The following is a 16,646-nucleotide window of genomic DNA, read 5'->3' as shown; positions in this document are numbered from 1 at the left end:
AAAAGCTACGCATTTGGCCACAAACCATAAGAATCACTTTCATGCATCAAATTAGCACACAGTAGCATCTAGGCCCATTTAAGTAGTTATAAACTACCAATTTTTGTCTCTTAAAAAATGATAACCTCCAGGCAGTCAAGTTGCTAGGTCTCAACCTGAATGAATAAACATTGGAAAATTCAACATATGCATCTGTAGATAAACCCCAAGATATCATAAGCATCAGAAAGGTTGCCACGCCATATTACAAAACCAGTTTTAAGCTTCTCAATGCAAATCAACACTATCGAATTGCTATTGATCACAACAACGCAACATCGAAATGATTTGCAACAGACGCAATGCCTAGTTAGGAGCTGCACCAAAAAGTTCTAACCCAAGAGCCAAAGTTCCTCCTTTATGCATGGCACTAACAAAAAAAGATAACATCTTTAGAAGATAATAGATCATCTTAGCCACCGAAGATTTAACCACTCAGGCATGAACATACAATCAAGAACTATTGTTACTTGTCACTGTCAACAGCCTGAACAAAGAGATATATTCAACTTGCTCTTAAGTAGCATTGCAGAAACAAGCTCATCATTCCAGCCAATCAAAATATCAAAAGTAGTTTCCAATCCAATGTGCACATTTCGAAGGCATTTAAAAAAAATGATGACACCATTATTTTGAAGAGGATAGTTACATATTTGGCCATAAACCACTGTTTCTCATTTCCTCACATGCCTCAATTCAGCATGGAAGGATGATAAAGGAATTGCAACCTCCTATTTCTGTTTCAATTAGAATACTACCATCTTCCGAACTTGAATGGAAATTGAATTTCTATTTGGGATGAAAAGAGAGACCCTTAGATCCCATATCCAAAAACAGCTCGGATCCTATTGAAGATATGCTCCCTCCACCCCCTCTCAGTGTTCTCTACAACTGTAGCATTTCCATATCTGCGGGTAGACATTCCAGAAAGTAAATAAACAACCTGTGAAACATTAGCTATACTCAAGTTTTAATTTCAGGTTTTCAAAATGAGGATCTACCTGTCTTCTTCGGGTATATCAGTCTGCATCAACTTTACTACTGTAATCCCTACTTCTGGTTCCTCGAAAGTGATTGTAACCTGAAAAAGGCATTCCATTTAATAACAGTGTGGTGGCATGAGATTGGTCCTATTTTTAAATTTCAAGAATTTTTCTTACTCTTATGTACAAAAAAAATAACAAAATTCTTGAACTATAAATTCACACAAAAGACTAGACTAGACATTAAAAGCCTGTCATGTCAACTAATAAGAAATACTCTCAAACTGCAAGAACATTTAAAGAAAAAATTGCCCACATGTTCCATAGTGCTCTTAATAAAGTGGATATTTGACCAAGTAAGGATGATGCAATGCCAAATTTGGTCATCTTGTTTAGTGCACACGCTTTAATGAACTATTATCATGTGTCTTTAGATTTAATTTATTTAAATCTTGTGTCTGTGTGTGTCTTGTACGCAGCACAAGAGAACTCTAAGCATATATCATAATTCACTCATATACATGCTGAATACATCATAAATTGCTCGTTTTACAATATTGTAATCACAATAATAAAATTATGGAAAAGAAATGCCAGTCATCATTTTTGCTGGTTTTTTATTGCGCATTCTTATTTTTTCAGAAACCCTGAACTGATTTTTCCACTGCAATTCGACATATAAGACCTTAAGCCATTTGTTAGCCTAATTAAAGTGATGTGTGAATAGTTTGATATTGATTAAGACGACGAACTATTAAAAAAAATTTTTAAATGGCACTCAAATAAGCAAACAAATCCTAGTTGGGAAACAGCGTACCAGCCAAGAGATTGCTCTCATTTTTTAAGCAACTGTTGAGGCAGCAGTTGAAACAGCAGCCACTGTGACTTTTTTGTGTTCCCGTACCTTTCGTAATTCAGGTATGATGCGCACAACTCCTTAAAATTGGTTGGACATTGCAATAAAAAGCACATGAACGATGTATGTATGAACTTAACAGTGATGCTCTGTTGGGAAAGGATAGTGTTGGATTCCTGGGATCGCTGCAAATGTAATAGCACTGTCTTATTCGATATGTGTTTTTCAAATGCAGCAACCACTTATTTCTATGGATAAGTCAAGAATAGACATGTCCCTTCATGGGACATGTACATTCATAACGACAATTGTCATAATTATATATATATAAATTATATATGTATCTCAGAAATATATAAATAATATTATCCTCCCTAGCTAAGAGGGAGAGTTGAAGTTTTGCAGCTTCAGTTGGATGATTTCTAGTGTAGATATGTATATATGTACATATATATATACATATATACATACATACATACATAAATATATATATATATATATATATATATAATTTACTATATAAATAATATAAATATGTATATATATAATATATAAGAGATGTATATATATACTTAAATATATTTATATACATATTTATATTATTTATATATTTGATTGATATGTATATATATAATACATATATACATATATATATATAATATATACATATTTATATTATTTATATTATTTACTATATAAATAATATAAATATGTATATATTTAATATATAAGAGATGTATATATATACTTAAATATATTTATATACATATTTATATTATTTATATATTTGATTGATACACACACACACACACTAGAAATCATCCAACTGAAGCTACAAAACTTCAACACTCCCTCTTCGCTAGCGAGGATAAACACAAGACATAAATTACACCATTGATAATATTACCTAAGTCGTAAATCTTTGATAAGAAGATACCCACCATTTTAATCATGAGTATTGGTCTTCCAAAATATCAACACATGATATTCACCAAATATTCTTCAGTAATATTTTGATATCATGAGTATTGGTCTTGGATATTCACCAAACACTGAATAAGGTCTGATATCAATCCTCTTTTTCCTAGAAAAACATTCTTAGAAAATATCGACGCAAACTTTTATATTACATAAAATTAAAATTAAAATTTTACATAATGATAATATCATTCCAATAAAATATAGATAATTTCTAATTGAAATATATATTTTTGAACATATGTGCATATATTCAATTTTTCATATATATACTTTAATCTATATGGACAATTAAAGGTAGAATGATAGAGAGAGTTGAAGGGAATTTTAAAAATATTAATAATTATATTATTTTCAAAAATATATAAATAACAATAGAAATTATATTATATGAATGCACTAATCATTTCTACCATTGAAATATTTGATTTTTTTTATTTTTTTAAATTGTTGATTACTCAATTCAAACTACCAAAATATCTAATTAGTTTGAGGGGTAGTATTACTTTTACAGTTTGCAAAATGGTATAAAATAAGAGACGGTTCCTGCCAATAATAGGAAAAAAAGGAAAATAGAGATCTATAGATAGAAAGGAAGGATAGAAAGAGAATTAAAAGAGAGAATGATATGTTATAATAAAGAAAAGTAAAGGTAGAATGATGGAGAGAGTTGAAGAGAATTTAAAGAATATTAATAATTATAATATTTTAAGAAATATATGAATAACAATAAAAATTATATTATATGAATGAACTACTCATTTCTACCAATTCAATTATAAGTTGAAATATTTAATTTTAAAAAATAAATTGTTGATTACTTAATTCAAACTACCAAAATATCTCGTAAGTTTGAGAGGTAGTATTAGTTTTAACAATTTGTAAAATGATACTAAAATAATTAAAACATAATTGTGAAATAGTAGTTAATAAAACATAATGTAAACTCAAAGAAATAGCATTTTACAATTGGCAAAAATATACATCAATGTAAAATTAATAAATATATTTAAAATAAGAAATATAAAATATTTAACTCTATATTTGAACTTGGTAAGAAAAATAAATTGTGATAATTATTATTGATTACACATTATTTTTGTTCAGGTGTGAGGTGGAAGATTAAAACATTACTTGTTTGAAAACCTAATGAACATGTCACAAATGTGGAAAAGATAAAGTTGTAACTAATGCATTCATTAATGCATGATAGAGTTGTTAGGAAATATTTGTATTGTTGTTGAAGAAAATTGAATTTTCTCCCTACTAAAAATAGAATGTTCTAATAGAGTGAATGAAAAATGTGATTTAAAAAATTAATGAAAAATTAGAAAAAGAAATAAACATTTGAAGTTTCTTTTAATCTTTTCAATCATATGAGTTGACTGGTCAATTTAATTGAAAAATTGAATTGCATGAAAGCAATAGTATCTTACCTTTGACAGGAACCAAAAATTAGAATAAGATTGTAAAATAGTAGCGAGTAAAATATAGTGTAAACTTAAAGAAATAACATTTTACAAATGACAAAAATAAACATCAATGTAAAACTAATCAATATATTTAAAAAAGGAAATATAAAACATTTAAACTCTATATTTAGAAAAATAGATAGTGATAATTAATATTGATTAGACATTCATTTGTGAGGTGGAAGATAAAAATGATTTATTTTTTGAAAAGTTAATTTACTTGTCACAAATGTGAAAAAATAAAATTGTAATTAATGCATCCATTAATGCATGATAGACTTGTTAGAAAATATTTGTATTTTGTTAGAAATGACAAAAATAAACATCAATGTAAAACTTGAAAAGTTAATTCACTTGTCACAAATGTGGAAAAGATAAAGTTGTAATTAATGCATGATAGACTTGTTAGAAAATATTTGTATTTTTGTTGGAGAAAATTGAATTTTCTCCATACCAAAAATAGTATGGTCCAATAAAATGAATAGAAAATGTGATTAATAAAATAATGAAAAATTAGAAAAAGATATAAACATTTGGCATTTCTTTTAATCTTTTAAATCCTATGAGTTGATTGGTCAATTGAATTGAATGATTCCAATACTTTCCTGCCAAATACTCATCTCGTAAGTCATCATCTCTGTCGTCTCATCGTGCCTATACATGATTTTTGCTCACTCTTATGACTTCTTTTAAGAAGCATAGTAAGTGTCATTTAATATAATATATATGTATCTACCACCCTTTTAATAGCCATGATGACATTGTGTTTTATTATCTAATTCAATGTATTAAGGGCTGTTGCATTGTGTCTCCATTTCTTTGAGCAATGTATTATTTCATGTATAGATTTTACTAGCTGATCCTTTTCCATCATATTTTATTTCATGCAAATGTGGTATCATAGATATAAAACCATGTTAGATTGCTCAGTAGAACACTACAAAGTCATTTCATCTTATTGTACCAACCTTGCAGCAAGATCAGGGCATCTATTCATTGTGAAGGCTTCAAAAAGCATCAAGCTAATGTAAGTGGAAGATATCAAGATCAAATCAATAATCTTTCCACTACACCAAACGCAAGAACTCCGCAATAACTCACGAAATGGTTACAAAGTAGGCAGAATGGATTACAAAATGTGGAAGCCTTTGAGAAATGCATTGATAAAATGTGTCTTAGTTCAGGTTGCCTGACATATGTTTGCAAAGTGTGCATTGTCTCTTCTTGTGTTGTGAAGGTGGATGCTATATCACATAATACAGTGATATCAGAGGTAATTTTAGTAACGCATTTTGTGAAATCCCCAGTGGAATAGCGCATGTACATCCTTCAAAACAATAAGGTAACATTTTCGATCAGATCTCTTCGCCACAAGTTGCTCTAGGAGATGTAGCGTTGTGAAAGTTGCATTCAATTTCCTCCAGCATTGGATGCTAGCATAGTTTGCAATTAAATTGTATGCCCAAAACAAAGTCCGACAAGTTAAGAAATGTCATTTAGCATCTTCCAGTTGTTTCTAAAGATGATTAAAACATTATGATAATCATCAAAGTCATATTATTTCATTTTGTTCCAGCATCAATTCAAACCTGGATTATCATACTCGCAAAACATATTTGAACTAATTTGGGAACCAGCTGAGTTTCATAGAATGAGTGCAACTATGGCCAAAACATTAAGAAGACTTTACCTCAGTTGCAAATTGGAAACCAGATTTCAATCATATACTTTCATCAAATGCATTAATCTATGTTGAGATTCTTCCCTGCCACTAGATGCTATGTTCATTTTTTTTTGTTATATTTGCAGTTGGCTCTAATACCGTGTTAGTTTCCTTGGATCGCTGCAAATGTAATAGCACTGTCGTATTGGATATGTGTTTTTCAAATGCAGAAACCACTTATTTATATGGATAATAAGTCAAGAATAGACATGTCACATGAAGGGACATTTCCATTCATAAAGAAAATTATTATAATTATATATATAGAAATTTTATATATATATATATATATATATAATATCTTTTTCTCAAATATGTAAATAATATAAATATGTATATAAATATATTTAAGTATATATATATATATAGACACACTAGAAATCATCCAACTGAAGCCACAAAACTTCAACATAGAATTATAAATTTCATCCAATAGAATGACATGCACTTGATATTGAAACATTTGTCCACAAAAAGACATGCACACAAATTTAACTCAAAAACAGTTGGTTCTCCATTTATTAAAGCTACTTTTTTTCAAGCCTGTGTTGGAAAAAGCATATTGATGGACTGATTATATTATTGCCTTCTTGGCTCAGTAGAAATTGCAACTTGAAGAAACTTTACTGCTTGGATCTTGAATGCTAGCTCTGACGTTAGAAAGATGATGGACTGAATCAACATTATATTTTCTTTAGCTGCAATTTCACATTTTTTTTAATTTGTTAAAGCCCAGTATGCATGCTAAGGAAATTTCATTGTTCAGTTAGTTGTCTATGTTCTCACAACAGAATGCTGAATATTATTTTTCAATTAAGTTATTAACACTTGCGTTGTCCATGGTAGAGTTTAACATTGATATCTTTTTATCTAGCCATGCAAATGACCAAATGACACCTTCTTGGTTGGTAAATGTTACTTAAATTACCCTAAAATCTCCAAGTACAGTTTAAGTTGCGCCTGAAAATGGAAATTTACTTAGTTTCCATAGCGTTCTTTAAAAGATCAAACACATCAATTAGTGATCCATAATATGCATTTAACAATTGCTTATTTCTCTCCAAACTCAATCCTCAAGTGGATTCCCTCGATGTTTCCAGAACACATCCATACCCATCTTGGGACTACGCCCTCATGTTCTCCAAGATATATGCCTAAGCTTCTCTTGGAATTTGCCCGCATTGTGGGGAATTGCTCCAGCCGTTCCCTGCAACCTATCTGTCCTCAAAATGGACTGTAGCAAGAGTTCAAAAAACAGACTATAAATGTACTAACTTAGAATAGATTACGAATAATTTATGAAAATATAACATAACTACTATATAATTCTTCTTTCACTATTATTATCAGATATTATATGTATCTCTGTGTGTGTGTGTTACAACCATATGAGGATTCCTTATCCAGCTATAATATTCTATAGACTAGTATGGATTTATTCATATATTTGCCGTCATGATGCTTGACAGAATGTAATATGATTTACTTCCCTTGGAATTCTTTCTTATGCAGAATATCAGATGTTTTACAGTCTCTGATTCTTCCAGTCATGAATAAATTAATTTTTCTGATATATTTATTTATTCCCAATTTCACTACTATAAGGATATTAAGGTTATAGCATACATGTTAGACCATATAGTGGTGCCTTATTCATCATAGTACTCTGATATAATATTCTGTAAATAATATCCATAGATAAACTATAGTATAACAATCCACTGTTATTACCATCGTCTCTTCCTTGAGATGAGTACCCAATGTATTCTATAATCTCTCATCCTTTTCTATCATTAATAAATGGTAACTTCTGATCCTCTTGATCAGTACCAAATATCTTTTTACAATCATTAATCCTTGATTTTCTCCCCTGAATGTGCTCGGTCTCCCTCTAATATCTTTATTTTCTTAGAGAGACCTCTCTTCAAATAGACACAACCATTCACAAGTCTGCCTCTTTCTTAACAACATTAAATAATTATTTAATTAGTTCTTCTCGTAATTTTTTCTTTCCTTCTGAATTGAATTAATCATCTTCATAACTTATTAATCTTTAGTATCCATGATGGTTCCATAGTAATTAGCGACAGGGAATGGCAGTACTATTTTTTATAACTTTGACATGTTGCCTGGGCCAAATTGATTAACAACTCTGTACTTGATAAGTAGGAGATATTTTCCACAGCAAGTCAAATTGTGATATTGCTATCAGGATTTAACTGTGTAGTTTTTGAGTCAAACTCGTTGTTTTGGGTGATGACAAGGAATAGCATGTTGATTCCCTGCTGAACAGTAGTTCCCATAATCATCCCATCTTACTCGAGTCACTGTCAATAACCTGGAGATGGATCATTATCTATGTACAATCCAGACAACTATTGTTTGATAAGTTGATGTCCTCGTTCACCAAGCTGATCCTTGGTGATATTTTACTAGTTTTAAGTGCTGATCAGAATTAGCAATGGTAATCAATATTGATGACCTTCATATATGATTGATATAGAAATATTCTTAAGTATGTTGCTTCTGTTAATAAATGTTATTGCTGCCCATGCATTGTCATCTGTTTATGTCAATAACAATTACTCTTTAGCTGAGATGCTATTGAAGATGCTTTGTCAAACTATGAAATAGGTATTAGAATAATCTTTATGTTTCTTTTTAATGCTCACTATTGTAGCTTATTGTAAATATTAGAATGTTTCTAATATTTAGGTGTAGTCTAGAATAGAATGTTTCTATTCTATTCGACTCTCTTTTTGTATATATAGATCATTTTGATCTTTGTTTAATCAATGAAGTATTCTGCCATTTACGTTTGTAACACAGTATCAGAGCTAGAGTAATTTTTTGAAAAAATTATAATTTTTTTATTGACATTATCTGTTTTGTTTTTTCAAAATTCCTCTTTGAAAATCGCGATTTCTTTTGTTGCGTTTGGTTCAACTTTGAAATCCACAGCGCATCTCTGGTCTTTCTTTGGAAAAATCGCAAGTATTCCTCCCTTGCAAAATCGCAGGTTTTTTTCTCTGAGATTCACGACCTCCTCGTGGTCAATTTGTCTACTAATAGTGGTTCAAATCACATCTGAAAGTCAGGTCTTCAAATCATCTACAAAATCGCTCAGCGTTTTTTTTTCCTCTGCATTTTTCTACTATGTGTTTTCTCCTTCAACCAACAATCTCAGCCATTTGAGTCGTCAAATCTCTACTTTTTTTAGGGTGGTATTTGCTCCTAGACGAACTCTGCAACAAAAAATCAGCCTTTTCTTTCCAAGAAATTGCCATTTTTTTCAATTTCGACCTACCAAGTCGCTGGCTAGGGTTTTGCCCAAAACCCTAATTTTTTGGGGTCAAAATTTTTCCCAATCGCATATTCTTTGTGGGTTTTTTGAGATCTAAAATGGATCTTCATCAAATTTTTGTGGGTGCCTCGATTTTTGTGCCTTGATTTTCAAGCCAGATCTGAATTTCTGACAGCATATTATTTTTGAGTTTTTCGAGCTCTCATCCATGTACTCCATTTTTTCTGGATCTTTCATTTTCTCACCTCAAAATTTGTGCCATTTGAGATATTGGCATATTATGACCATCTGTATCAGCAGCATCAGAAGTCAAAGTCAATTAACAGAAAAGCCAATGTTGCCCAACACTCAAAGCAGATAGAATCTATCTACCATGCCTTTATGGCCAGCATACCTACCGATCATGTGAAATCTTCTGCTTGGTACATATATTCTGGTGCCTCTCGACATTTCACTCACAGACGTGATTGGTTTGTTGAATTCACTCCCTATTCTAACTCAATCATCTTTGGAGGCGGCGAAGAATACAATATTGCCGGCAAGGGCAATGTTTAGATTCAGTCCGAAGAAAAAAGACTCATGTTCCTCAATGTATGTTATGTTCCTAGCATGAAACATAATCTTTTGTCTGTTACTCAGATTATAAAGCACTCCCCTCAGTTGATGTCGTTTTCAGTGGAAATAAGTGTTCGATTATTGATTATGCTTCTCGCAATACACTTGTTGTCAGTCTTGAGGACCATGGTATTTATAGGCCTGTAGATTCAGGCGATTCCCTTGAGCATGCCTTCATCGCTAAATCATCTGCTCTCAGCAGCCTCTGGCATCAACAATACGGTCAGCTGAACATTCAATATCTAGCACAACTTGCTCAAGATAATTTAGTCCATGGCCTACCTAATATCCAGACCCAAAACCATCACGTTTGTGGAGCTTGCCAAGCAAGGAAGCAACATAGGACACCATTTAAGGATTTTGAATCATGGTGGGCATCTAAAGTACTCCAGCTGGTCCACGCTGATGTATGTGGTCCTATGAATACTCCTTCTATTACTGGGAACAGGTACTTCTTACTCTTTGTGGATGATTTCAATCACAAATGTGGGTATATTTTCTTAAGCAAAAATCAGATGCTTTTCTTGTATTTCAGCAATTTAAAGCCTTAGTAGAAAAAGAGTCTCGTTCCCCATTCGTACTCTTAGGACCGATAATGGGAGGGAATTTTGTTCTTCTGCTTTTTCTGCCTTTTGTACTACTCATGGCATTAGACATCAGTTCACCACACCTCACACCCCTCAGCAAAACGGTGTTGTAGAGCGTCGAAATCGTACCATCACAGAAATGGCTAGGGCTATGCTAGAACATAGAAATATTCCCAGAAAATATTGGGCAGAAGCAGTATCCACAACTGTCTACCTTCTTAATCGATCACCCACCCTTGCAGTTAACCATAAGACTCCTGAGGAAGCCTGGTCTTGTCGTAAACCTAAGATCAACCATTTGAAAGTTTTTGGCTCTCTAGCATATGTGTGGAATCCTGATGCCAAACGCACTAAGTTGGATTCCAAAAGCCAAAAACTCATGTTTACAGGATACAGTCACACACATAAGGCCTACAGGTTGATTGATGTAAACGCTAATCGTTTAATCTTCAGCCTTGATGTTGTGTTTGATGAGGAACTCAGACCATTTCAACTCTATGCCTCCCCACCGCATTCCGAGATTCAGTCTTCAGCAATCTCTAGCTTGGGTCCTTCTATTTTATATGAGTCATCGAATACTACTAATACACCATCTCAGCCACCTCCAGATAATACAGCTCCTGCTCCTGTTCCTCATCCAGCTATTCCGACAACATCTGATATTGGCTCCTCTACTCTACGGCCAAAATGGTAGGCTCAAACGATTAGTGATCTTCGTCCTGATGAACTCATTGAGGGTAGAACCTCCAGAAATAAGAGCATTCAACACAACACAGTTAATGTTGCGCTTATGGCCAACATCCACAGTATCCTTGAGCCCCAGACATATGCAGAGGCCAAAGGAGTTCCAGAATGGTTACAGGCAATGGATGCTAACCTTCAGAGTCTTCAAAAGAATCACACCTAGGTTCTTTCAAATCTTCCTCCAGGGAAGAAACCCATTAGTTGTAAATGGGTCTATAAGGTCAAGTACCATGCAGATGGTACCTTGGACAAATACAAAGCCAAAATTGCTGCTCGAGGATTCACCCAACGCGAAGGCATTGAATATGAGGAGACCTTTGCCCCGATAGCCAAGATGAGCACTATTCGCATTCTTTTTGCTATTGCAGCTCAGTATGGTTGGAAAGTTCACCAGATGGATGTAAAGAGTGCTTTTCTCAATGGTGAATTACAGGAAGTCTACATGACGCAGCCCCAAGGTTTCAAGGTTGCCGGTTCAGAACCAAAAGTATGTAGACTCCAGAAGGCCATCTATGGTCTTAAACAGGCCCCTCGGGCTTGGTACATAAAGATTGATCAGTACTTGATTAATCAGGGATTTCAGCGCAGCCCATCAGACAGTAATCTATATATTAAACACTCTGGTAATGATATTCTTTTTCTTCTTGTCTATGTGGATGATCTGATCATTATTGAGAGTTCAGAACATTTGACTTTAGATATCAAACAAGATATATGCAAAACTTTTGATATGACCAATCTCGGATTGCTTCATTATTGTTTAGGTATTAAGGTTTGACAGACTAACAACAATATTTTTTTGTCTTAGTCCAAGTATGCCAGAAATTTGCTTAACAGGTTTCGAATGCAAGATTGCAAACCTACCTCCACTCCTATGGAGACTAGTCTGAAATTGTCTGCACAATCTGATTCTCCTCTTGTAGATGAAACACTCTTTAGGCAGCTAGTAGGTAGTCTCATCTACCTTACTACTACTAGACCTGATCTCAATTTTGTAGTCAGCTACATCTCATTGTTCATGACGAACCCCAAGCCTGATCATTGGATTGCAGCAAAACGTGTTACCCTATGTACATGGTACTTCAGATTATGGTCTTCTTTACACAAGGAGTACTACTCCTTAGCTCAGTGGATTCACCGATTACGATTGGGCCGGCTCAGTTGATGACAAGAAATCTACTTTTGGCTATGTGTTCAGTATCGGATCTGCAACAGACCAATAAGAAGCAACAGGCACATGCACTCTCCTCTACAGAAGCAAAATAAAGAGGAGCTGTCAAGGCAGCTTGTGAAGCAGTTTGGCTCCGTCAGATGCTTGTAGATATGTATATTCCTCAAGTAGGTCCGACTTCTTTGTTTTCAGACAATCAGGCAGTACTCAAACTTGCAAAAAACCCAATGTTTCATGAACGAACCAAGCACATAGAGCTTCATTGCCATTATATCCGACAGTTAGTAGAAGATGGATCTATTCAGTTACTCTATGTCCCTACCTCAGAGCAACCAGCAACTATTTTCACAAAACCCCTTGGTCCTAACAAGTTTGTTAAATTCATGGGATCTATTGGTGTAGTAAATAGATTGAGCATTAAGGGGGGGTATTAAAATAATCTTTATGTTTCTTTTTAATGCTCACTATTGTAGCTTATTGTAAATATTAGAATGTTTCTAATATTTAGATGTAGTCTAGAATAGAATGTTTCTATTCTATTCGACTCTCATTTTGTATATATAGATCATTTTGATCTCTGTTTAATCAATGAAGTATTCTGCCATTTACGTTTGTAACAATAGGGAATCCAATAAATTATAGTAGTTGTGTCTCTCAAGGAAATGCTGCACAGTGTGCTTTTAGATGATCATGATGTACGAGATAAATCATAGTTTCAAAGGAACTCTTAAATTCTTACTTCCATAGAATGCCCAATAAAACCTCCATCTCACCATGGTTCTTGATTAAAAATACTCCATCCAAAATCCCATATCTGCATTTACTATCATTGTGAGTTTTAATGCATGTTTCGGCCATGTTTCCAAACCAGCGATAAAGGCAATAAAATATTAGTTTTTCTTCACCAGTTTATGTGTCAACGTTTGGAGGCTTAAAGAGTGGAGAGAAAAAGGGTTCCAAGGCTAAAGCTATTGGAGGCGAATTTGGGTGGATTTCAACTGGTCTTGGAAGAAAAACCTCCTCCTCAAGTAAGTTTGCTGAGTTTGTTTTTATACTTCTAAAAACTGTTCTATTATTTTTTTGTTGCATGTAAATGAATTCAAATTCATTCCTAAATAGTTAGAAACGATTTTGAATCATTAGAAAGCATTTTAACTCTGTTTGACAAATTTTTAGAGTCTTGCTAATTTTTTTTGAAGAATATGTAGTTTTTTTTTTAAACAAAACCTAGCATTTTGTGTAATTGATGTTTAACTTTGAATGATGTCTAAAGACTAAATACAATCAAACTAATTTACCTAGTTTCTATTTCTAACTTTGTTCAATTATTTTTCTACAAATTTTCACTTGTGTTTTAAATTTCTACGTGTAGACAGCAATTAAGCATTGAATAAGCATGGCAAGTTCAGAGAAAGAGTGACCACAAACACCATGCCCATCTAGATATACAAGCACTCGGTCTAGAAATGTGAGAGATAAAGCATAGCGGTATACCTATGAAGCTCCAAATGATGTTGCGAAGGTAATACGCATTCAATGTCAAAAAATAATTTGTGGAGGCATAAAGCGCTTCAAAAACCACCTTGCCGGCATAAAGAAACATAATTCAACTCCTTGTGGCAAGGCAATTGAAGAAATAAAAAGATTCATTAATGCCCTACTTGAAGCTAGTGAAGAGGAAAACTGAATAGGGAGAGGGGAAGATTAGCTATGAGGGCAGCCATAGCTGAATCTAAAGGAGCTTCTATTGATGTTGAAAAAGAAGTAGCACTCGATAACATAGCGGAATCTTTGCGTAGCTCGTGGATCTGCAAACAAAGTGTCTCTTTTACTACTTCCACTACCTCTTCTACAGCACCTAGTTCTTCATCACTATCACCATCAAGGTTAGGGAGCTATTATGTGCCCAAGAACACAACTGGAGCACAACCATCATTAGAGGGCATTGGATGGAACAAGGAGGTGCATAAGCAAACTGATGTTGAATGTACTGATTTTTGGCATTTCAACAATCTCTCAATGAATGTGGTTGATAATCCCTATTGGCTGAATTTGGTGACCGCATTGACAATTTCAGGTAAACAGTACAAGGCTCCTTCTCACAAGGATTTGAGTGAAAGGCTAGCCTCTATAAATAATTGAAATCCGCTTGAGTTAATTTTTATATTTTAAATTTTAATTGTTATTTTCTATTTATTACTAACACTTGATTCACTTTAATTTGTAGGTTGCTTGACAATGCGGTTGATACACTAAAAGAAAAAGTGGAAGAGCAAAAAAAAGAGTGGAAAAAATATGGCTGCACCATTTTATCTTATGGGTGCACAAATGGAAGAAGTAGCACAATTATTTATTTATTTGGTTGCTTGCAAAGATGATGTGGGTTTTTGGAAATTTGTTGATGCCTCCAATAAAGTAAAAAATGCACACAGATTGGCATTAATGTTGTCATGGAGGTGGGAATAGAGAATGTGGTGCAAATCATCACAGATAATGTGGCAACAGGTAATTTTTATTTTTATGTTCAATATGAATCATGAATCTAATTCTATGGTATTATTCAATTTAGCTTTGATGTAAAATATGCAAAGTTTGTAACTAATTATTGACTTTTTGCTAAATGTTAGGTAGAATCCTCCAAGAGAGGCACCCCACACTTTTTTGGTCACCTTGTGCAACGCATATCCTTGACCTTCTTTCTGAGAACAAAGGAAAACTTGATTGGGTGAATCCAATTGTGGAAGATGTTAGGCGAGTCACCAAGTTCATCTATAATCACCCATGGGTTCTAAGTTTGATGAGAAGGATCACTAAAGACAAAGATTTGGTGAGACTCGTTGTCACTAAAGACACTATTGCCTTTGAAACAAATGTTTGTGTCCTCTATGCTCCACGAAGTTTCCGGGACGAGGACATTTTAGGGGACAGGGACATGTTTCCCGTATGGGTACAAGTCGAAGCCAAAATTTAGGGAATAAGACCTCATAGGACGGCAATTAAAAACATAGGAGATTTTTTATATAGAGAGACAATTCAAATATGCATATCATAACATTGAGAAACCATTCACCATAGACATTTTAGAAGATCAATACATGAAATATTATCAAATGGCAAATACTAAGTACTTCCATTATAACAATATCACATACATATATAGCAAAAATTAAAATCCCTAAAGGCTCCAAGTATCATAAAAGGAAATAAAGAGAAGTCCAACTAAAATAGTTAGTAAATACTAAACACAACCTGTCCTCACTAAAAACAATATTTCCTCGTAGCTCCTACTGCTCTTATGTTTTCTTTCTTCCTCTTATAGCTAGTATATAAAATCTAAAACAGAGTAGAAAAGTTAATGTTTTAATGGACCAAATATGGTTTGCATATTTTTATTGTCTTTAAGACTAGGGGCCTACGCAAATAGAAAAATTAAAATTAAAAATGATTTTTGGGGGGTGTTTTGCCATTACCAGATTGGATGGAAAAAAGGGGACAGCCAGCAGTTTTGGGGACGGATAGGGGACAGAAAAACCGTCCCCGGTTCGTTTTGCCGTCCCTGGTTCTACTGGTCGTCCCCAAGTTTCCTACCAAAAAACATTTGGCCATTTCGGAGACATTTTCAAATTTGCCAAAAAGGGGACGGCAAAAATCCTTCCCCACATCCCTGTTTTGTCCCCAATAAGGATAGGACCCCAAACCATATGGGACACGTCCTCGTGGAACACTATGTCCTATTTGGGTTGCTTCACCTTACTCAAAGAAGGTTAAAGGAAAGGTTATGGCACAAATAGTCTTTAACGAAAAATTTTTTGAAAAGGCTACTAAAATTGTGAAGGTAACTTCAAGAATCAAAACATTAATTTTTTTAGTTGATTCAAGTTTCATTATTAATTTGTAACTTACTGTGTAAGTAACTGATTTGTATTTTTCAAATTTCAAGTGTAGATGTCTGATCCCCCAATTAAAGAGACCTTGTTGTGACCAAACAACAAATCTATGTGGAATCGAGGGGTAATTTGTTCTCTTCTATGCTATCAAAGAGAGCAAGAGGCACTCAAACCCTACGTGAAATATTTCTTTTGTGAGGTGTAATTTTGGGCCTCTTTAGTTACTCATTTACTTGTTTCATTTTTTATTTAGTTGTCTCCTTGTTTGACTCCCTTGTTTTATTATT

At 33.4% G+C, this 16,646-nt stretch overlaps 1 protein-coding gene across 1 annotated transcript in view; it reads right to left on the bottom strand.

Annotated features, from left to right (window-relative positions):
• Positions 1–430: 430 nt before the first annotated feature.
• LOC149554203 (Aha1 domain-containing protein) overlaps positions 431–16,646 on the bottom strand; it is a 60,358-nt gene continuing 44,142 nt past the window's right edge. The window contains exons 4-5 of the mRNA XM_089789444.1: positions 1,041–1,120; positions 431–947 (exon numbers count right to left, since the gene is read on the bottom strand). Of these exons, the coding sequence (XP_089645570.1) occupies positions 854–947; positions 1,041–1,120 (174 nt within the window). The 3' untranslated portion in view covers positions 431–853. The remainder of the gene's footprint in view (positions 948–1,040; positions 1,121–16,646) is intronic.

Source organism: Cupressus sempervirens, chromosome 6 (genome assembly GCF_028749045.1).
Source record: "Cupressus sempervirens isolate cs-2001-9-10 chromosome 6, ASM2874904v1, whole genome shotgun sequence".
In the NCBI taxonomy this organism is placed as follows: Eukaryota; Viridiplantae; Streptophyta; class Pinopsida; order Cupressales; family Cupressaceae; genus Cupressus; species Cupressus sempervirens.
Note: the sequence above shows the minus strand (reverse complement) of the source record. Positions and strands in the feature narration are given on the sequence as shown.